Genomic DNA, 23,494 nt, shown 5'->3' on the forward strand with positions numbered 1-23,494 from the left:
TGTGTGCAGGCATCAGCTTGAAGTTTCACAGAGAAACATGAATCATTTTACAGATGACTGCTCCGATCTCCTTCTTTCTAAGAAAAAATCCCTCCTGATCAACACACGAGTGGAAGGCCATGGCATTTAGACAGATGTTTTAACATCTGGTCCTTACCATGTTTTTTTCCACAACAATAATAATAAGTAATACATTTCACTTCCAGGAGTCCAATAGAACATTGTTTTAAGTGAGCACCAGGGAATCGTTTCTTTGCTTTGGTTACACTTTTTAAACTCTGTGATGAAATTAATGGAATTTTAGTCCGCATGAAACCATAAAGCTGTCATAAACATCATCACAGCCCTAAGAGGCGTTAATCGGAGCTAATGGAATGTGGCCTCCTCCATCTGGCTCCGGTCTCACTGCAATGATGAATAGCCTTCATCTTAGTGTTTCAATATGGTCGGCGCTGGTTTGATCTTCCTGACCCTGCAACAGAAACATCTGTTCTCAGTACAAACCACCACCGCGCCCATCTAAGGCTCTCTTTGACGTACACCGTTCCCTTTTTTGCCTATTTGTCTCCCAGTGTTTCCTCTACTGAGGGGAGGAATGTCTGTGTGTGTGGTGGTCATGGTGGTCGCGATTCCCAGAGGTTTGGGGCTTTCCAGCCAACTCAGTGATTTCCCAAATCACTCCGTTCCCCTCGTTTTCTCCTCTCTTATCCGGCCCTCTCAGCACTCTTCCCTTCACATGCATCTTGTTGTGTTGGGAGTTTGTCAATCGCACAGGATCTGCGTTGATATGTGTCTTTGGAAGCCATGGTCTGGCCCCCTGAGGTTTTTCCTGGTAATCGAACCTTGGACAACTTCCGTACGATCCAGAGGGATGACGCTGATGTTCTCCTTCTGAAGGATTTCCTCCACCAGCTGCTCTTTTTTCCATTAATCTAGGGATTCCGATGTGTACTACAGTCATAGAAAGGTAGTGGGAGAGAGGGAGTGTGTGTGTGCAGCGTGAGGATAAAGTGTTCCTTGAGGTCTACCTAACCCCTGCATTAGCGGCAAGACCACAGTAACCTCCTCCAGATGTTTGCGAGCAGCATCTGACTGATTATTTACAACGAGGCCAATGAACGCTCACTCTTTGCTCCCTCGGCAAAGCCCGAGTTAATGCTTAATCTGAGCACAGGCCCTTAATTGTTGAGACCAAGCCCGGTTTATGGGAGGGAGGTTACTTGGATGTGAACAAACCAGAGGCACACAAGCTCTTCAGACTCATCTCTCACCAGTCAAGCAACGAGACCTTCAGGACTGACCACCGGAAGGATCCATCATGCCGAAAGAATCTGCCATATCCAAGGCTTTTGCTGCCACCCTTGTCGTCCTGACCGTCGCTGTCATCACCGGCATTGTCACCATGATCATTTTTTACAAGACTGAGATCGCGACAATGAACCCGACGCCCCGTCCGACGTTCCCGTCCACCACCACCAGCTTGCCACCCGTTATACGGCTGCCGAAGAACCTCATACCCCAAAGCTACAAGGTCTTACTCCAGCCTCACCTCTACACCCGAATCACCGAGGTGGTGAATGTCACCAGTCCCAACCAGACGATGGTCTTCACCGGAAACTCCACCGTCAGCTTTCATTGTGTCCAGGGCACTCGCGCCATCTACCTCAACAGCATGGACCTGGCAGTTTCTGATCCGGTGGTAATGAACAAAGACACAAATGAGAGGATCGGTGTTTCTTCAGTCAAGAACCACGAAGACGAAAGCAACTTCCTGGAGATCCAATTGAATGATGCGTTAGCGGCAGGGGGGAACTACAGTTTGTTTCTGGCTTTCAAGGGACAAATAAGAAATCTTTATGGGATGTTTGTAAGCACATATGTCGAAGGTTCCCCAGCTTATGAAGGCGATGAAAGCACAGAGAGGTAAGCAAAAACAATTATATGTTTAAAGCTGTTAAGTTTCTGTGTGTAGTGTTCAGTGTTGGGCAAGTTACTTAAAGTTACTTAAAGTTGCAATCATTTACTCATTATTATTATTATTATCATTATCTCTGTCGGAAGAGTATGCATTCAGTTGTGTGTGTGTGCCTGTATGTGCATCTTCAGTTTAGACTTGTATGTATGTATCTATAACTATAGCTTAGAACAGTGTTTTTCAACCTATTCTCAGCCGCGGCACATTTTTTACATTAAAAAGATCCCGCGGCACACCAACAACCAAAAACGTTACAAAATGACACCATTTAGCATAATACAGCATATATGCCAGGGGTGTCAAACTCAATCTCAGGGAGGGACACAATTAAAAATTGGGACTACGTTGAGGGCCAAACAGAGTCACCATTTAATAAACAGGATAGAAGGGATATTGGACAAAGTGCAAAAAGAATATATGTTTAGGTATAGGCTACATTATTTTATGCATATGTGCTAGAGCCAGATGTTTGGCATTTTGTCTTGGCTGCCATTAATTCTGCGTGGATGTATTCATTTGCTTTCACTGCCAACGATGCTGGCTTATCTGTATGCTTGATATGTGCAAAAAATGTAACGTTGAATGTCACTTCCAGAACAAGCACACAGCATTTGCTGAAAAGTGTCACGCTGGAGATGAGTGAAAAAGAGCGATTACTCAACTGCTGCAGCAAACTGAGCAGGTTTTTTTGATATTGTTATAACAGGTAAAATTGCAATAAAATTGCAATAATTGTCTTTATTCTTGTTCTATATTTCCATAAATACAACAAGCTATAGTTTTTGTATATATAATATCACTATATATAAAACTTTATAAGCTGTGATATCAAATAGCTTTTGCGGCTCCAGACGAATTTTATTTGGTGAACAATAGGGCGAAATGGCTCTTTGGATAGTAAAGGTTACCGACCCCTGGTTTAGGCTATCATCTCATTTATTTACTGGAATGTATCTATTTGACATGACAGGCCTCTGTTTCCACCTGTATTCGAAAGACAGTGGCTATTCAATAAAGTCAATGCATTTAATCGTTAAGTAATTTATCTCTGGTTCTTCATGATATTCAAATTGCTTTGTCTTTTTTTGTATCCAGTGCTCCTGCAGTATTTACCTGATAAAGAAAGCTCCGACTGTCTTTATCTGTATTCATAGATTCCTCACCGCCACCCATTTGGAACCAATAGACGCCAGGAAAGTGTTTCCTTGTTTCGACGAGCCAGAAATGAAGGCAGAGTTTGTCGTAACAATCATCCACAGGAGAGACACGATAGCTCTAGGGAATGCGGATATTAGAGGTGAAATACGTACATTATACTGTAGCTCATGTCTCTTGAAAATGTCCCCTCAGGCAGTGTAACTGTAATCACAGAATAAAAGATGTCCTTCCTTATACTGATCTGTCTCGTCTCCCGCTCTCTCAGAATCCAATATTATCAACGACGACTGGAAAATCACTTTCTTTCATCCAACGCCGAAGATGTCAACGTACTTGTTTGCCTTCACGGTTTCAGAGTTCACGTCAACCAACTCCCCAACAGATGGGCGTGTGAATATTAAAGTATGTGTACTGTAGTTTTTAAATGATTCATGTAATTGCTTTTGGTATGGTGTTGACCTTGACTGGTATCACGAGAGACTTTTAATTTTCTTCAACAAACATTTAGATATTTGATCAAAAGTTACTCCTTCCAGTGGTTTTGGTAAAACATCTCTCAGCATCAACCAAAAATGTATTTTCATGTTTAATTGTTGGTTCTTTTTTTACGCATTTTAACCTTCTAAACGTCACCACCACAGATTTTTAATTGAGCTTAAATCAAGAAAATGTATAAGTACAAAACAGAAACATGTAGGAGAAGATCCTCTGTGCTTTATCTCACTGTTGTGTTTTGCCCATACAGACGTATGCACGTCCTGATGCTACTGCAGCAGGTCACACTCAGTATGCAGCCAACATCACCGGAAAGATTCTCAAGTTCTACGAGAGCCATTATGGAATTGATTATGAACAGAAAAAGCTAAGTAAGGCTTTGTCTAGATCTAATTTGGATGGATGTGTTGGTAGATAGCAAGAACATGTATACTATATCCCAATACTATATCATTTTTATAATATATATATATATTAGTGCTGGGCAAGTTAACGAGTTAATTTTGCGTTAACGCATTCATTAATTAACGGCGACAATTATTTTATCGCGCGTTAACGCATTTTAAAAATGTATTATTATTTTTTTATTTTTTTTTATTGAAAGACGAGAGACAATACAGAGACATAACAACAAGAGGATGACAAGAACAGTGGGATAAAAGCCAGCAAACATCCTATAGTCAGTTGTGTATGTATGTGTGTGTGTGTGTGTGTGTGTGTGTGTGTGTGTGTGTGTGTGTGTGTGTGTGTGTGTGTGTGTGTGAACGTGCGTGTGTATGTCCTTGAGCCTTTTGAGATGGGGAAAAAAAATAAAAATAATAAAACAACAAAAAAAAAAAATTGGAGATATGATGTCCCTTCAGGGTTGCCGTAGAGAAAAGGCGACTTCCGCTTCTGGTCGAGGGGGGGGGCAGAAATAAAGAGAGAAGCTCCAGCTGTTGCTCTCCCTGGAGACTACTGGACATCGCTGTGGTAAAGTCAGCAGACACTCAGATCTCTGTGGTCAACTCAGCAGACACTTACATTTTAGTGCACCTATATGCTGAAATTCACGGTAAACGCATTTAAACGGCACAGATCGGGAGCGAGCGAAGGACTTTGAAAGTTAGCGGAAACATTAACGTGAGACAACATCCGGTTTCTTCAGACGAACATCCGGTTTTCAGAATAAGATGCCAACAAAGTATGAATTATATTCACATTAAATATAAAACATGCTACCTGCATCTCGTGAACCAAATGTTATTGCCCTTTTGTTCATATAGCAGTACTTTTAAAATAAAAGTGCGCAATACACTACTTTTGAATTCTTTATTGAACTTTGCCATAACAATGCGATTAATCGCGATTAATCGCAAAAAATCCATGCGATTAATCGCGATTAAATATTTTAATCGTTGCCCAGCACTAATGTATTAATGTGTATATATATATATATATATATATATATATATATATATATATATATACTACTGTGTAGTACTACTGTGCAGAAAAAGGACTTGGTTATGTTTATGCAGCAAAATGACTTGGTTATGTTTATGCAGCAAAAGGACTTGGTTCACACGAGACACAAACAGCAGTATCCTGGGTGAAGGTGTGTTTTTTGACCCATCCACCAACCCGACCTCCTCCCTATGTGGACTTCTGCTGACTATTGAAAATAGTTTGTGATATGTGAAAAAAGCAAAGATATTCCACAACAAAATAGGTTTCCCTCGACACGTAATTCACAATGCAGTTTCGTTGTGTGGGAACATCATTTTTAGGAGACAGGGCTGCTTCATTATATCAGCCTCTGCCGATATGATTAGTTCTACCTGCAGAGCAGCTCTGCTATTCTGAGGAAAGTCAGCTTGATACTTTTAGGTAGTGTAACAAACTATGTGCGTATATCATTTGATCATTTGTCCATATCTGTATGATTCCTCCAGCTCAAATTGCAATGCCAGACTTAGCTGCTGAAGCGATGGAAAACTGGGGACTGATCACATACCAGGAGGGAAGCTTGCTCTACGAGGAGGGAGTGTCCTCACTGTTGCACAAGGAAGTGATCGCCTCTCTCATTGCACATGAACTGGCACACCAGGTCAGAGGGAAAAAAAACCTTAATGTTTGTTACCCTAATAAAAACAACAAAATATGACATGTACTACTGGATCAAGGCCTGTTCTCACTATTTATAAGTATTTTTTGATAAGAACACTCACTAAATGATAACATAAATCTTACAACACCCTGCAACATTTTAGTGTTACATGCATGGGTGGGTTATGAGACAATGGGTCCCTGATCACAGACATGCAAAGGGCCCCACCACCTCTCCTACAGCAAGACACAGACTTTATAGTTGTTAAGCCTCTTTTTGTTGTTGTTTTGTGTCACTTTGTAATTATTTTGGTATTTTTGTGGTTATTTTTTGTCAGTGGCTGTTTTGTCCTCTTTTCATCTTCTCATCATCCCTTTTTAGTTGTTTGGCTCCTTTTCATAGTCGTTGTGAGTCTCTCTGCATCTTTTTGCTGCTGTTTTGCATGTTTTTGTAGTTGTTTTGGTCTCTTTGTAGTCAATTTATGTTTCTTTGTGGTCATTTTTGAGTGTCTTCCTGGTTGGTACGTGTCTCTTTGAGTGACTATTTGTAAGTGAAGGTGACACTGCCCAGTAAAGTCATATTTTGTTGTCTAGTGAATCCTTGCAGGGTTACATGTTACCTCAACTATCCACATCTTCTGTTCTTGTTGACAGTGGTTTGGGAATCTGGTGACAATGAAATGGTGGAACGAAGTTTGGCTGAATGAGGGCTTTGCCACGTACGCGTCATTCTTTGCAGTGGACCATGTGGAGCCTACATTCCAATTAGTAAGTTCAGTCCAAGCTTTCACTGCAGAATGAGGTCTGTTTTATTTTTATTTTCTGTTGCAAAGCTTTTTTACTTGCATGATCATTGAAAAATACACATGAAAAGGAAGCTTGAAGTAAGATGAACGCATCTTCATGCAGTCATGCAATATGGGCTCTTGGCTCTTTTTGTTTCACTCAGAAAGACGCACATATCATGAGCAACCTCCATGCAGCGTTTGAGCAGGACGCTCTGGCCTCGTCCCACCCTCTCAGTCCTCCGCAGGAAGACGTCCAGATGATTTTTGAGATTTATGAGATGTTTGATTCCATAACCTACTGTAAGGTAGAGTCAAATGAAACTATCAATGAATACATATATGATGTGGGTGTTTTATTTGCAGTCACTCATGCCAGTGTACTATAAATATGAACCTATAACATGTATGTATTTGGTGTTCACTCTGCAGGGGGCGGCTGTGCTGAGAATGCTGGCAGACATCGTGACAGAAAGAGTTTTCACCAAAGGAATTAAAGTAAGTAACTAGTTGTCTTCCTCTGAGAAGATGCGCCCTCTTAAAAACTCTGTGGTTCACCATGCGACGTGACTCACCACATGGGTAGGAAAGCAAAATGCCATATCAAAGTTCTCTAATTCAATGCCTTAATTGGCGGTCTGAAAACGGCTGCTTCAAACTCATAATCACTAAATCACAAAAACCCCTTATATAATATTGTGTAGGCATGGTTCACCTTCTTCAACACACATTTACTGAATGCAACACAGAGAAAAGCAAACAACAAAGGACTTCACTTTTACTTTTGGAGACTCTGCTCATGCTTTAAAAAGCTGTCAGTGCTGCATGGATTTTTTTTTATTGAGATGGATGAGTCGTGCTAGACATTGGCACACAGTCTTCTGTAGCCACACTTCTTCAGAACATATGGTATTATGATTCTTTCGTGAGCCACAGAAAGTGTATTGATTGTTTCTGAGAAAGGGGAGTTTTGTGCGTGGATAAAGCATCCGTTCTTTGGGTTGTGTTTTCCCCCTGGAAAGAACACGGTGCAATACTTGATGTATTTGTGTTTGTTTTCTTATATCTTACAAAACAGAAAGAGCTATTGTGACTGTTGTCTTATATCTTGCGATCAGAGAGCGATATGACACGATCAGAAAGCGATATGAATACATGAATATGAGATATGAGTTTACAGATAATTACTATCCCTCTTCGACAATGTGGAGGTTGGTTTATGGCTTTTTGCTGATTACACTTCTTGCTTTTTCACAGTACTTTGCATACTAGGAGGTTGCACGGTGCCACACCCGATTATAAACAAAGCTTGAGAATCCAAACTGTGTGACGTCTTCTGTCTGTCTGTCTGTCTGTCTGTTCATTTAAAGAACACGTTTTGTGAAAATATATATATATACAATTCAGGCTTTTATTCATAAAAGTATCACATCAGACTCCAAAAGTTACCTGGGCCACGGCACCCTAGATTCCCTGCTTCTGTCATCTATGCTATCGCTAGCATGTTGCTCGTTTGTTAGTGGTTTTGCCATTAGCTTGCCAGCTACAGTAGTTTATTAACGAGCCTTGTGCCATTAAGCCTCCAGCACATCTTGTGTCGGAAAGACAAGCGGATGAGTTTGGCTGTGTGTGGTTATGGTTTTTTTGTGTGTGGTGGCCGGGCCTTTAAGGAGTGTTCAGACTGGACTGAATTTGTGTCTATTCATTTACACAAAGATGCATTCTATCCAGCTGGTAATCCAACACAAGCTCTCTTTCTATTTGGAGTGGTCATGTTGTTATTGTTGTTGTTGTTGTTGTTGTTATTATTGTTACATCCGTCCAGAGAAAACAGGTTCACGATCCACAATTTAGTCCACTTGTAGTTTCCACCGTTTCAAGCAAAGGTAGCAGGCACATGCAGGACCAAGGAATGCTCCCCAGCAGACCTGGTCCATCAGCTGTTTCAGAAAATGAAAGAAAACCTGTTTTCAGCCAAACATTTGTTTCAACATAACATCTACCGGAAGTTGTGTTTGGACTTTCCTCCAGCTCCCAACATCAATATTCTGAATGCAAACTTTCCTCCTGAAAATAATGACTTTGAACACAGGATGAAACTGTTAACTATAACCTCTCTCTGGATCTCTCTGTTTTCGTGTTACAGATGTACCTCTCGGACTTTAGCTATAAAAACACAGACCAGAACGACCTCTGGGAGTGTATTCAAAAGGTAAAGTGTACGATCGATTTTTACAAGCCAAATTTTTGTTGCTGACTGTAAGCATGATTTGTATGACAATGTCCATGTTGTTTATGGCATTTATGTCATGAAATATGAACTGATTTGTGCCATGTTTGCAGGCCGAGGTTGAGGACGGTGGTCACACCAACGTTGCCAAGGTGATGAACACCTGGACCAAACAAATTGGCTATCCTGTTATCACCATCAACACTACCAATGGAGAAGTCTACCAGAAGCACTTCCTGTTCAATCAATCTTTAGAATCTAGGTAGGTGCTACATGGACATTGTTCCAGTGTACACGGTTAGAGTCTCAGCTATTTGATTACACTCATTTACAGTACATTCCAGATAACATATGGATGAACACTGTCTTTACTTTATCTGGGAATCTGTTATAAAGTGTAAATCAGTACGTCTCCATCTCCACATCTCCATTTAGCATTAATGAAAACAATGGAAGAAATCAATACAGCAATGGAAAGGAAGAATATTATGGTTGGGGCATTTATTGATTCATAAAAGAGCTTTATTAATGTGCATTGTCCCTTATCAAATAAACCGATAAATCAATAAAAAATAGAATCGGCTCTGAAGTTTCCCTTCTAACAGGTAGTACACATCAGGATAACATCCGTGTAAGACACATTCTCACCTATGGAAAATACTCAGTTTGGTTTGGGCGAGGGGTGGCCCCTGGGTAGAGCAAGCAAGAGGCAGGAAATGACACAAAAACGCCGCTGCCACGTAGCCGGTTTGTAATTTGGTCATAAAAAAACAAGACTCTTTCCATTCCTTAAATTTCTTCCTTAATTCCTTAAACTATGCAGTTAGATATTTTTATTGGCTTCTTTGTGTTGTTGTTGTGGTGGTGGCGTTAAGTCATGTGACAGCGTTGTAGTTAGTTTATAGCCTAACGTTCACTATTTACTTCTGGCAATTGCATTTACGCTTCATTTGTGGAGATTATCTCGCTGAACAAAACGTGCAAGTATCATGAATGTTTGTTTGCCAAGGAGCTTATTTTGTGCAATAATCCCAAATTCAATGGAAGAATCCCATTGGTTTTTTGTCAAGGGAACAATTGCGATGCTAATTTCTGGGTTTGCCTACAAAAATACGTCATCCCTGCAGCACTCTATTCGTCAGAATGGGGCCCAACCGGGCAAGCGCCCCTCCTGATCCCTCCGGACTATCCATTCTTGCATCAACACTTCTTCTTCACCCTCGGATGTTTTCCTCCGGTTTTACACCAGTCGCATGAAATGTCACCAACATGCCCACTCACTCACTTGTGGAGTCCCACAAGGGTTAGTACTGGGCCCTATACTTTTCATTTATACTGTATATAAAGCTGCACTAATCAATATTTTTTTAAATAATCAATGGATCAAATGACTATGTTTAATGTGAAAGATGTCGCTCATATTTGTGAACCCATAGTGAATTATCACCCTACTCAGGGTGCAGTTTGCTTCAGCTCTACAGAGCTTTTTGGTGTCTTTCATTTCATTGTTTTTCAAGTGGCCCCAAAAAAATCTATTAATGTAGGTTTAACAATACTGTTATATTGTAATGTAATAAACATCGAACAAAAAGTTCGGAAATTAGTGTTTGGTAGATTATTTCTCTGGTGTAACAATTCTTCTTGGCAATAAATGTTATACCGTTGGAAAGCCTGTTTATTATTTCAAACGGTGCCCCAATTATAAGGAACATGCATTTGTGGGATGAGCAGCACAGCTGAGTATGTGGGTTGCACCCATGAAAAATTTGCCAAATCTTCTCTGCCAATGCCAAACAGCTTATTCTGCTGTTGCCATCGACTCTTGTTTGGTGTTGTTTGGTGGATTGGATAATTGAAGTCTTTCAGTAACAAGGAAGAAACAAGACATATTGGCAATTTTACAATTTATTCATTTTACAAAACGAGCCTCAGTAGCATGTGGAAGAACCATACACAGCCACAACAGCCTGGCACCTCCTCCTCATGCTGGTCAGCAGCCTGGTCACACACTGCTGTGGGATGGCATTCCACTCCTCAAGCAGGATTAGTCGCAAGTCAGCCAACGTGGTTGTGTTGGTCACTCTAGCACGAACAGCTGGTCCCACAAGTGTTCAATTGGGTTGAGGTGAGGACTATTCCATCCTCTCTACTCCCAAATTCTGGAGGTAGTCTCTGATAAACCCCGCTCTGTGGGGGCGAGCGTCTTCATCTTCGAGGATGGAGTTCGGTCCCAGACTGTGGAGAAATGGGATTGCCACTGGTTGCAGAATCTCATCTCGATATCTCTCTGCATTGAGATTGCCTCCAATGAAGACAAGCCTCATTTTTCCAGTGATGGAGATGCCGCCCCACACCATCACACTGCCTCCACCAAAAGGTGTTACTCTATCGGTGCAGCAATCAGCATAGCGTTCTCCCCATCTTCTCCACACTTTGACCCTACGATCCAACTTCCTTAGGCAGAATCTGGACTCATCGCTGAACATAACGTTCCTCCACATGTTCAGGCAGAGAAGATTTGGCAAAATATTCATGGCCGCAACCCACATACTCAGCTGTGCTGCTCATCCCAGAAATGCATGATCCTTACAAATGGGGCACCATTTAAAAGGTAAATAAACAGGCTTTCCAACGGTATACAATTTATTGCCAAGAAGCATTGTTACAATAGAGAAATAATCTACCAAACACTAATTTCCAAACTTTTTGTTCGATGTTTATATTCATATTATTGATTACACAGCTCAAAACTTGTTTGTGGTCACCAAGAGACACCAGGATGAAGGATACTGTCAAAGTTCACCTTCCATTTGCAGATAGTTTAGATGGCGTTGGCCTGTATTCGTGATCTGTGAGCTAATGCAGTAATGCAGTATAGCAGGAAACTTGTCCAAAACTGGTTCCAAAATAATGACTCCCTCTTTCGGTATTAATGTGAATTTAACATCTTGAGTGTGAGTGCCTCTCAGTTGGTCTTAAAGAAGATGACATTCACTATCTTTCCGAAGGCCAAAGTTGGATCATAAATCTGTCCTCTAGTGACTTTATCACATCACAATGTAGAACTCCCTCTGAGAATAGTTGTCATCAAATACTGAAAGAGTCAGGTTAGAGCTAGGTGTGTGTGTGTTGGCAAAATATGGTACGTTATTGCATCAATGGCACCTTATTCACCAAGTATTTCTCTGCCAGGGCCTGCATGAAATCACTGCAGCTGATTACAGTAAATTATGCCTCTGGCCATGTGGAGTCTTTTGAAACAATGTGTTGTAACTATGCGCTCCACAACACTGCAATGGTGAGTTGCACCATAATTTAACCTGACGCAGCTTCTCTGGCCAGACCCAGAACATAACAGCTCAGGACACTGGCATGATGGCATTGTAGATATCTGCTTATCATACTGGAGATTCAATTTCATGCTCCATTTAGAGATCATCGTGTCACCTTTTCCTAAAAATGCTTCTTTTTATATCGTTATTTGGTCTCTTCGTTGCTCAATGTTTAAAAGCTGAATACTCATTTCCTGGAAAATAAGCTTCTGGTACTCATTTTACCTTGTTTTTTTCTATTGTTTTCTGCCTGTTTAGTCTTTGGTGGTACGTCCCAATCAGATTCATGTCAAATACACCCAAATCTTCTCCTGTCTGGTTGGATTCCAGTGATACAGGTAAGTGAATGCACCACAGAGAAACTTGGAATAAAAACCTTGTTTCTCTTAGAACCCCATTTTTAACAGCTTTGTTTTGACAAACAGAGGACTAGATAGAAAAACTTTGAACATCTTAACGAAGCTATGTGATGGTCTTGGATTAGATACAAGTCAGACAGAATATAGAACAGATCACCATAGACACAAGATGACCTTCCCTGTTTTGTTTTTTATTTGTATTTATACTGGGCCATTGTGAGGGCGACTGTGGTTCAGTGGTAGAGCGGCTCGTCCTTTCGACACTTAACCCCGAATTGCTCCCGTAGGCTGTTCCTGCCGTGTATGAATGGGTATGAATGGGTATGAATGGGTGAATGAGCACTTTGAGTGATCGGAGTACAAGTCCATTTACCATTTATGATATTTGCCTTTATTTTCAGTAAAGAAAGATGAATTCATCTCTAAGAGTGGAGAGTGGATCCTGGCAAACGTCAACTGTGCTGGATACTACAGAGTCAATTACAACCCAGAGAACTGGGAACGCCTCCTGACTCAGATGGAGACAAACCCACATGTGAGCACTGAGCCAAAAAAAATGAGTGAGCAAATCACAGAGTTGAGCAGAAACAAGCCTCCTTTTACTAGACAACTGGTTTCCCCTGAAGGCTTCGCCCTGAAGTTCTTGAAGATTGGCAGATTAAATTAAATCTTGGCTCATTTATCCCAATCTAGACTGTCAACTGGTTGTTAATATAGTCTTTCGCAAGATAAATGTTAACCTCAATTTCTTGAACTTGAATCTATTACACAATGGGTGTACTGGGGATGGATACATCAGCATCTGTTTAGTGAAAATATGACATGTCCAGGGATGATAATGTTGTTGAACTGGTTGGTCCAGACTACTACCAACTGTTAGATGGATTGCCATGAAATTTTGTACAGACATTCATAGTTCCCAGAGGATAGATTCCAATGACTTTCTTGATCCCCCTCACTTTTCATCTAGTGCAACCAGCACCTCAAAAGTAATTCTGTTCATATATATTTACTCAAGTTATTACAATTCACATAGGGAACAAGAATGTCAGTACCAAATTTCACAGAAAAACCCTCCGGTCGTTGGAGTCAAAACAAGTCTTTAGGACTCATCTGCTGGGGACCATAAATGTCAAACAACAAATAGTTTTGTGGCCATCCATAAATTCAATGTTGAGATATTTCTCTGGATAAGTAAAAACTTTGACCTGCTGGTGGTTCTAGATGGAAAGTTCGGTGATCAATACAGTCACTATGAAGCATCCCAGGAACATGAATACCAACAAAATGTCATGGCAAGCCATCAAAGAGTCTGGATCAAACCGACCAGCAGTCATTGTCATCACCTTGAGCCATTGTGTTGGCACAACTACAAAAAAAAACACTTGGATTATATTGTAGCTTCAGACAGACCTCTTAGAAACCACTAATATGGGAACATAGCTTAAACTATAAGAAATGATTATACTGTTGGGGCTATATTTGACTTTGAAAACATTAACATTCAATGTAATAAATAGAGAATTCTTTGGTTCCTATTCTTATTTGGCATTTTTACTATGCTTTAACAAGTCATATTATCCTACTCTTATGCTGCTGTTGGTAGAAAGACTGAGTACAGTTGTAGATGTCTTTGTAAACTGAAATGTCAACTGTCCCTCATCTTACACTCTTTTTTTTTTAGCAAATCCCACTGATGAACAGAGGGCAGCTTGTTGATGATGCATTTAACTTAGCAAGGTAATGACTTCTATTCAGTTGACTGCTACAAGTCAATGTTCTGTGGGTTAAGTGTGTTGTGAAAAAACATGGCTGAAAAGAGGTCATGCCAGTGGCTCCTTTGCCTCTTTGATCTTACCAAATTGAATCTGTTTTCCTCAGGGCCAAACTCGTCAAAGTGACCCTGGCCCTGAATTCAACGCGCTTCCTTCGGAATGAGAGAGAGTTTATTCCCTGGGAGTCAACAGTCAGGAACCTTGAGTACTTTGTCCTCATGTTTGACCGCTCCGAGGTGTACGGACCCATGCAGGCATGTGCCATTAAAACTTCCTTTTTAAACTCGTGGTATTCAAAATGAAAAATGTATCTTGCTTTGCTACAAACTGAATTGACCTGTACTGGATGGAGAGACTGGATTTAACAAACTTAATGTGATGGCCTGCTGCCATTGTGGTTGTTCATCCCTCATCATAAACAGATGTGCAGTAAAAAGAGTAATATATTGCTGCGTGTGTTCCTGTAACTCTGCTCTAAAGCTGTCTCTTCCTGCAGGCGTACCTCTGCGAACAGGTTAAGGGCCTGTATAACTTCTTGAGGAACGACACAGACAATTCCCAAGTCCCAAAGGATCACTCCTTACAGTAAGAAAAGATGCCCTCTGTTAATCTTCAACAGGTTTACACCTGTTTGCAGTTTACAGTTCAACAAAGTCTCAGTCCAGTACTAAAAGTGTGAGTTTGCATTGTTAACTTACATCATCAGTTATACACACGCTAGTCACGACTTTTTGCTAATGGCTGAATGGGCGTTACCATCTGAAATGATGAGATGGAGTCCATCCATGATTGCTCTTCCCCAAATGATGCTGTATTTCATTCTTGACATGGGAGACAGTAGTTTGACAAAATATATATCAAGACAAGGTTTTTTTATAAAGCGTTGAATGGCATTTCTGTTTCCTTCAAAACACATTACATTATTATATTTGCCATAATTTGATACTTATACACTTATTATATAAAATTGAATTGTGCTTTCTTCCAAGGCACAGCCAGATCACCGCCATAGAGGTGGCGTGTTCCAATGGACTCCCAGAATGCTTAGTGATGGCTACGAAGATGTTTGCGAACTGGATGAACACCAACAGCACTAACAAGTACGGACACTACTGAATAAGTATTTTTTATTTGGAATTTGAAAATTTCATTCTACTTCATACCTTCGGAATAAAATGGTCTCACTGTAATAGCTTTCATTATGTTCTGTGGCTTTACTCTCCAGCAATGATTTAGTGAAGGTAGGTGTCATTTAATCCCTTTCTTGTGTTGATTGTCGGTGGCTGTTGTTACCCCTCTGCATTGTGGTTCTTATCTTTAAAGCTGCACTTGACAGGGTGTTAACACGAACATGCACTCTATTTCCCGAACTGACCATGCAACACATGATCCTATTCCTACTAAATGAGGAAGTAAAACAAAACCTCCCTCCCTCTACACATACTTTCTAGCCTTTTGTAATACATGTGCAACTTTAAAGTAGAGAGACATCCGACCTCATGCGACCTCATGCAAGAACATTTTAGTATTATTATTTTAACTTTCTCTTCCTTTGCTTTCGTACAATGGGCTCATTACGAGTGAGCCCCGTCACATTCAGCAAACGCTACTAACTGTAAATGACCAGTGTAAACATGATGAATACACCCGTGCATAAATGAGCGTGCATTCATGAGAAATTGAAATTAGCATGATTAACGCCCCAATAATACTATAAAAGGCTATGCGTCCTGCCCCATATGCCCTCCATATGTCCTCTATTGAAGAATGACAAACTTTGCTTTATGGATGTCTGAAAGCATTCAGACATCCATAAAGCAAAGTTTGTCATTTTTAACAGCGTCAGCAGTAGAATTAAGAGACATGCTGAAGACGAGGAACAGGGACAAATGACGAGTGCTGTTAATGCCGAGTCACCTGAAGGTTTACTGCCACTGAAATAAAGAAGAAATGGTTCCATATGAAAAACATCGCCACAGCAAGGCCCTCGATGACTGCAATGGAACAAATCATTCAAGATTCAAGATGTTCGTATTGATATTGTAGTGTTATACAATATACGTATCAATAGCTAATTTAAATTAATGGTGATATTGTTAGGCTATAAGAACAAATTGTGTAATTTATATAGGGTTTTCAAACTCAAAATTTCTTCAAAGTAATGAAATATAAAATCCACTCATGAAAACAGCAAACTAATGTCACAGCCTACAAGAGGTCTGGACCAATCGTAAACTGTGTTCATACCAAAGAGAATATTCAAAATGCGAGACAATTGTTAAAACGTTCTCCTGAATCACGATACAGGCCACTTAAGAACCAATCTGTTCATAGTATTGCTTCTTGCATGAGGCCCATTGAATCTTCATTTAACGTGTATACTGTGTGCGCTCCCTACATGCACACATACATGTATGGAAGTGTGTTAACACATTGGCACCTGCCCGAGGAGACAAAATGAGACGGTCCTCTGATTTAGGAAAAAATAACCGTGCGTGTGTGCGTGTGATTCAGAATCCACCCCAATCTGCGCTCCGTGATCTACTGCCAAGCTGTGGCCGCTGGCGGGAGGGAAGAGTGGGAGTTTGCCTGGAACAAGTTTCAGAACTCCAGCGACACCTCAGAGAAGGACCAGCTCCGGCAGGCTCTGTCTTGCACCAAGAAGATCTGGCTGCTCAACAGGTGAAACGTCAAGCCCCTGATGTGTCACATGCAGGATTGTGTTACTGTTATTTTGACCGTGTGCACAATAAGTGCTGTCTGTATGGACACACCTGTGATAAGGTGAATCCCAGCCACACTGTTTTTATGAAGTGAAGATTCTTCCTTATCCTGTAGATACCTGGAATACACTTTGAACCCTGAGAAGATTCGTCTGATGGATGTTGCTTCCACTATTAACTACATAGCTAAGAACGTGGCGGGGCAGGCGCTGGCCTGGAACTTTATCAGAGCACACTGGGAGTACGTCTCGCAGGGGTAGGTTGCTATTTGGACTCTATCACCTGCCTCTTATCACTCTCATTTTAGCTCTCTACTAACTACTGAGAAAAATATGTGGCTCTTTTGTGGCTAAATGCTCCACTGTGTTCACCAGCGAGTGCTGACGCTGTCTGTTTGCTGTTTGGTGCTAAGCAGGTAGTGTATAGTGGGTACAGTTTGTCCCAAACAATGAGCTAAACAAGGTTAAAAGACTCTATAAAGAAGAGGAGAACTTAAAAGTTGTGATAATATTCTGTGGTTCAGTAATTTGTCCATCTCAGAAAAGAGATATCTGCCGGTGAATGCAGAATCTGTAGACGGATTGTAGTACGAGTAGTTTACACCATGATCTGAACCGATGTCCAGTCAAGTCACTTGAAAAACAGATACTGCCATAAAAGTTCAGACTATAATAAACAGGGGCTTGTAAAAAGTCTTGCACGGTGTCATCGAGTACAAAGGTCTTGTTATTCAATCAGTGCTTATCATTAACCTCTTTCATAAAGTCCCCGCTGATTGTGCTGTTACCAGGAAGCTAACGTGATGTGTATCAAATTTTAAACACACATAGCAGACCAGGTTTAATTTCATAAGCACACAGGGACACAGGAGATTGATTTAAATCAAGTAATCAGCAGGCAAGTAAAATTCTCTTTTGATAAATAGGCATTTGGACATCAGTATGAATCATTTCCTCAAATTTCTTTCAGAATATAATCCAGTTTATACTTGTTTAGTGCATTATATCCACCTAGCTAAAATGAATGCAGTCTAATAAAGTCTGCCTTCATAAAGGCTGTGATGTTTAGCTTGTGTTGAAACTGTTTAAGAGACGTGTTGACTCAACTTTTGTGGTCTTCTTAGAGTCTTGGTTTCGTTGTGTTGTTGAACTGCACTACACTAAAAACTGTCTCTTATATTGTGTCCACCCTGCCTGTCTCCAGTGACGCAGTTATGCTGATTGAGGGTGTGACCAGAAGGTTCTCCACCCAATTTGAACTGGACGAGGTAATGTTTATGGATGTTTTTATTATGTCAAAATGATAATAGGACCATGCAGTGACGTCAAGTGGAGACTCTGCTTTCCAGTCACGCACCAATAATTTATTATAACCAATGAGTGAGTTGATAAGCCCTGATCTTATCAGAAGTCTCTCTGTCATCGTGAGTTATATGGGTGACAGCATGTTAGTTTTACCTCTGAGACAAACCCCAAATTTCTCACACTTATGCCATTTCTAATCTATAGTTTAAAGGGACTATATTAATCGGCAGATTAATTCACATTTGGTTCTCGAGGATATAGACTGCAAATTGGATTTCAAAGCTGTAAAGGGTCCTATTGCATTATATATTTGATTTATGTTTGTATTTTGAAAAGTATTAACATAGCAATCTGTTCTCACATGGCATATATGCACTTACCATTCACAATTCTTGTCAGTTTTGATAGTGACTAGATTGAAAAAAAGCAGATTTCTCAAATGAAAATTGTCGCCGGCTGGTTTAATCAGCTTTAGCTAGCTAGCTAATTAAGATAACATTAATTCTGGCTCGCTGTCGTGCTAAAAGACTGAGGCTAAAACTACATGTCCCAATCATAGGCTGAATTATAAAGATGGATGAATGGAAGTCAAAACATCTTGGTTGCCCCTGGTGCGTGGCGGAAATATAGCTCATAAGTCCCGCCCCCATCCACGTTAGCGACTGGGACATGGGCCAAACTAAATAGCTAAAGTGCACATCAAATACATTTTTCTCATAGATGGTTTCTGTCATTTCAGGTATTTCTTATCTTATCTGATGTTTGTTCAAGTTTTAATTAGTTATTAGATGCTAGAAAGAAGAAGAAGAGGCTGTGACATCATGATTGACAGCTGCTCTGACTGAAATAGCTAGTTACGGAGCCCGAGGCTTTGACATTGTACGAGAAAGGAGATGTAACTTTCACTTTCCATACCAGTCAAGGGTTATTATGGTTAGCTGTAGTGTCTTTCTAGCTAAACACTGTGGTGCTAACATAGCAGCTAGGTGGCTCACGCCAACACGCTGGGCTAGGGTTTGGGTGATAACACGCCTCGAGTCACAAGCAAACATTCACAAAATAATGAAGTATGAAATGCTAAATGCCATGCCTAGATACAGTTGCTGAGCTACAATTGGACAATCACTGTTTGGGGGAGGGGCCTAGCCTAGTCACTTAAGCCCGTATTTCACACACTGGTTGGTTTTGGTCTGATTTGTTAACAAGGAAAAACATAAAATAACGCCATTTCTTGTACTTTAATATGTTAACCGTTGGTTACCTGCACTGTACAAACGCATTGCATTTATCCACGAAAAGAAATTGGAGAAATTCTCTTATTATTCTGACTAACTATCCTGGTGAGATCAAGATCTCATAATTACAAGAAAAAGGTCATGTTTCTTTCTTTGGAGAATACATTGTACTTATAACATCTAACATCCCCGTCTGATCTGTTTGTGTGTGTGCAGCTGAAGCGTTTCGCGACGGATTACAATGTGGTCGGCAGGGTGGTGCACCAGGCCATAGAGCAAACCCAGGTCAACATCCAGTGGGTCAGCGAGAACAAAGATAGCATACTGGAGTGGTTTGAGAGTGAAACAGCTTTGTAGAGTGGGAAAAAAACACTGATTGACTTTGATTGTTTTAGAGCCTCACAGATCAGCTGTGCTGGCAGTTCTCAATTCTGCAGACCTGTCTCCTCTATTAAATCCACTTCAAACCGATCCAAGACTTGACTCTCACTAGTCAGGAAAGTAATCACAAAATAGGACATATCATTTCCTTTAATAGATACTAATACGTAGTATTGTGCTGACAATTCATGAGCGTCTAGCACCAAAGTGAAGACGCAGCAGGGTTTTACGTAGATACATTTATACAGTATATTATACAGTATATTATTACTTTGACAGTCAGAGTGACCAGATTTTTACGCCACTGTTTGTCATTTTTGCACATGATGCAGATATAACATCAATTTGAATGTAGAGTTGTATGTTTGAAAATGTTAAAAAAAATTGTAACATATGCACTTTTCAAAATCACTTGTTTTCTTGTTGCTGTTTATCAAAATCATCAAATTCACCAGCATTTTGTACAAATCTGAGCCAAAGGACAGAACTCCCTCTATTTGTTATAGGAACATGTCTATATGTGTATCACATATGTTATAATCAAGGAACCAAATCATTCTTGTATGTTGCTAAAATGTGTTATTTAAAAAAAATGAAACATCGACATTGTGTTTAATAAGAGTCTTTTAATCCAGTACAACAATAATACAGGTCATATTTACTGACTTCATGATCATGACAATACAGCCATACCTATGTTTGGATCTAATTACAATTACATTTCTTTGTGTGTGTGTGTGTGTGTGTGAAAACACAACTATCCACTGGATTGATTTTTTATCTCTGATACAGTATTTAGTAGAGTAGAAGTATAAAGTAGCAGAAAATGGAAAATAAAATTATACAGTCACTTTTCACCACTGTTCAGTTGTAACACAACTAAACCAGTATATAAGCAAATTAATAGCAAGATGAGCAGAAAATCCCATGTATGCACTCTGGATTTAACTTGGACACAAACAGGCAAGAGTAGAGGAATCAACCAAGAAAAGAATCCAAAGTACACAAGGGTGAAGTTCCAAACTTGGTGACGAGCTGGGGGAGTCCAGTGACGCCAGGTTTCCAGCCCAGAGGCCACACATGGAAGAGATTAGGAACCCCGGTCGAAATGTCAGGGTCCAATCTGAAGACAGGGGTAATGGATCCTAGCTGAAGCAGTCAGACCAGGAGACTGGATCGGGGCCAAGAGGTCGGGGCTGATGGGTAGAGAGACGCTTCTCTCAGTCATCCTTAGAGAGAGAAACAAAGTGTGGGTCAAAGACATGGCCTGCTTTGTGTACACTGGGAACAACACATGCAGAAACAGAGGGACTCTGCTGCCAGCTTTCTGTTTGGTCAAATCATTGTTTCATCCATTCAAGTGCCAAAGAGGTAGCGTTCCCTTTACCACAGGGTCCATAGGAGTAAATGTATTTTCAAATTCCCAATCAGGTGTATTGAGTGAGGTAGGTTTCATTTAGCCCCCTGTAGATAAGCGTGGGTCCTCACCCACTCATCTTCTCCTGCTCCCTCTCCTTCCCCTCCGGGCCTCTGAGTGCTGACTGCGTCTGCTTTGTTGGCCAGAACCTTGTCCGTCCACGACGCTCCGGCCTTTTCATCTCCAGCAAAGTTACACTTGGTCACCGTGCCGCCGTCCACTTTGGCTAAGGAGACTGGAAGCACAGAATTAAGTCGGTTTATTTCAGTGCTTCAGAAAAAAAGTATGTTTTATTGTATTTAATACATACAACCTATATTTCTTTTTTTCTGTGTTTATTTCAAAATGTAACTGTTTATCAATTTATTTATTGATTGATTAAAGTCATCCTCCATATACTGGTGGGTTTTGGATGTGGTAACTAATTAACTACAAACATTGTATACTTAATACAAAAAAGTACCCCAAAATAGATTATGGCTTTGTGTTGTTTTGCATGTATTTGCCATATTTCTATGTAAAAACTTTAACGTTTTATAGGTTAAGATTGAGGTGGTTGGTGGATGAGCAGGGTTAATGCCTGACTGAATATAGCAGATCCGTTTTCCACATATTTAACAGGATATTGAGATATCATATATACCTGTATATATATGATGAACTTCTAGAATTAACTAACTTTTCTTGATCTCCTCAAGATTGTAAAGCATCAAAATGCCGATCATGACTCTTGGCCAAAAATGTGAAAATGTAGAAGACCAAAGCACTCCACTCGTCTAAAAACTGACTATTGAATATCAAAGGGCTGGATGACTCCACTGACACACTGTTCACTCACCCTTAGAGGCCACTTGTGAAACTGTGAAGGACCGGATTTCAAATTTCATTTCATTCACTGCCATGGAGGTCAACACGGGGACAAGCTTGCTCAATGTGAGGGTCATGAAAACATAAAAGGACCCTCTGGCTTTGAAAAACAGGCCCATCTTATGAAAACTAATTAAAGATCTCTGATCAAATCTTTTACTGTTGCATCCCCTAACAAAGATCCACTTAAGACTACTGGCTCTAAATGAGTAGCCTGAAGCTTAAGCACAGCTCAAACACTCTGCTTTTAATGTGCAATAAGGGCGTGCTGGATGCACATGCACTGTTTTCTGTTTTCAGTGGTAAATATGTGGGCGCAGCTAAGCAGTAGAAATAGCATGTTAACACAGACTCACATATGAAAGGACCGTTTCCTCTGGTCTTCAGCCGTACATCCTGCCCCGTCTCCAGCTCTGTTTGGTCCATCTGGGACTCAGGGTACCAGAAGGCCCAGGTCCCACTGGGTCGGTGCTTGTCGGTAATCTTCAGCAGCTCAGCCTTGTTCACCATCAGTGACAGCTGCTCCTCAGACAGACGGTCGGATTCCCTTTTAGCTTCCACCTCTGTACGGACGGAACAAGTGCATCAAAGCCAATGAGGTTAGAGGAATTTAAGACTCACAGATAGCTCTGATAGCTCAGCAACTTAAGAAAACACGAGCAATCAGAAAAACACATGATGGAACAAATCAAATGATGGGGTTAGGGTGATGTATTTGTCTAATCCAACCAGGAAGTTAGCTCTGTGGTAAACTAACTGTAGGAGCAACTAATTTGATGATAGTATTTAGTTATTTTATTCACAAGTATTCTTTAATGATGTTATTCTAGATGTTTGCTTATCTAGGATAGCTTTTTCTTTTGATAGTAATTTGTTTAGTTTAATTACGTTTTGTTGTTTAGCATACGTTTTTTGGCACTGTGGGTTATATATTGGAGTAGGCAGGTAAACTCTACTTGTATAGACTTTTTTTAGTCTCCCGACCACTCAAAGCGCTTTAACACTACATGTCATCATTCACCCATTCAAGGTGCCACCCATGCCCCCTGCCCATCAACCAGGACTCTAGCTAACATTCATACAACATGCAGGATAAGGACACACAAGGATACATCGACATGGACTAGCAGAGCCAGTGATCGAACCGCTGAACCTCTGATTGAAGGATGACTCTGCTCTACCACTGAGCCACAGTCTCGTATAGGAACAGCATGCACTGGGGTGGTGTTTTTTTTACCACAGCAGGAGAGGCAGCGACAGGATTTTCTTTGTTCTTTCGTTTGCTTGCTTGTTTTGTTTGGTTAAATGAATCATGAGAAACACAGAATCATGTATGAACTCTTTTGCCTGCGTAAACCACAAACCCATGG

General features: G+C 40.6%; 2 protein-coding genes across 2 annotated transcripts in view; one reads left to right on the plus strand and one right to left on the minus strand.

The window, feature by feature from the left end:
* Window positions 1-96: 96 nt before the first annotated feature.
* anpeplb (alanyl (membrane) aminopeptidase-like b) lies at window positions 97-20,549 on the plus strand. Its single transcript, XM_076075242.1, has 20 exons — window positions 97-1,923; window positions 3,130-3,272; window positions 3,399-3,535; window positions 3,879-3,999; window positions 5,563-5,717; window positions 6,371-6,484; window positions 6,666-6,809; window positions 6,934-6,999; window positions 8,648-8,713; window positions 8,845-8,993; window positions 12,322-12,401; window positions 12,824-12,957; window positions 14,107-14,162; window positions 14,304-14,451; window positions 14,694-14,782; window positions 15,187-15,297; window positions 16,712-16,879; window positions 17,036-17,176; window positions 18,124-18,187; window positions 19,676-20,549. Exons 1-20 carry the CDS (start codon window positions 1,319-1,321, stop codon window positions 19,814-19,816), a joined length of 2,832 nt encoding a protein of 943 aa, XP_075931357.1. The 5' UTR covers window positions 97-1,318; the 3' UTR covers window positions 19,817-20,549.
* The window catches only part of arpin (actin related protein 2/3 complex inhibitor), a 4,845-nt gene continuing 1,797 nt past the window's right edge, over window positions 20,447-23,494 (minus strand). Inside the window, exons 4-6 of the mRNA XM_076075288.1 lie at window positions 22,481-22,687; window positions 21,329-21,492; window positions 20,447-21,069 (exon numbers count right to left, since the gene is read on the minus strand). Of these exons, the coding sequence (XP_075931403.1) occupies window positions 21,061-21,069; window positions 21,329-21,492; window positions 22,481-22,687 (380 nt within the window). The 3' untranslated portion in view covers window positions 20,447-21,060. The remainder of the gene's footprint in view (window positions 21,070-21,328; window positions 21,493-22,480; window positions 22,688-23,494) is intronic.

The sequence above is a fragment of the Anarhichas minor genome, unplaced genomic scaffold (genome assembly GCF_050575085.1).
Source record: "Anarhichas minor isolate MPS153535 unplaced genomic scaffold, ASM5057508v1 ptg000005l, whole genome shotgun sequence".
In the NCBI taxonomy this organism is placed as follows: Eukaryota; Metazoa; Chordata; class Actinopteri; order Perciformes; family Anarhichadidae; genus Anarhichas; species Anarhichas minor.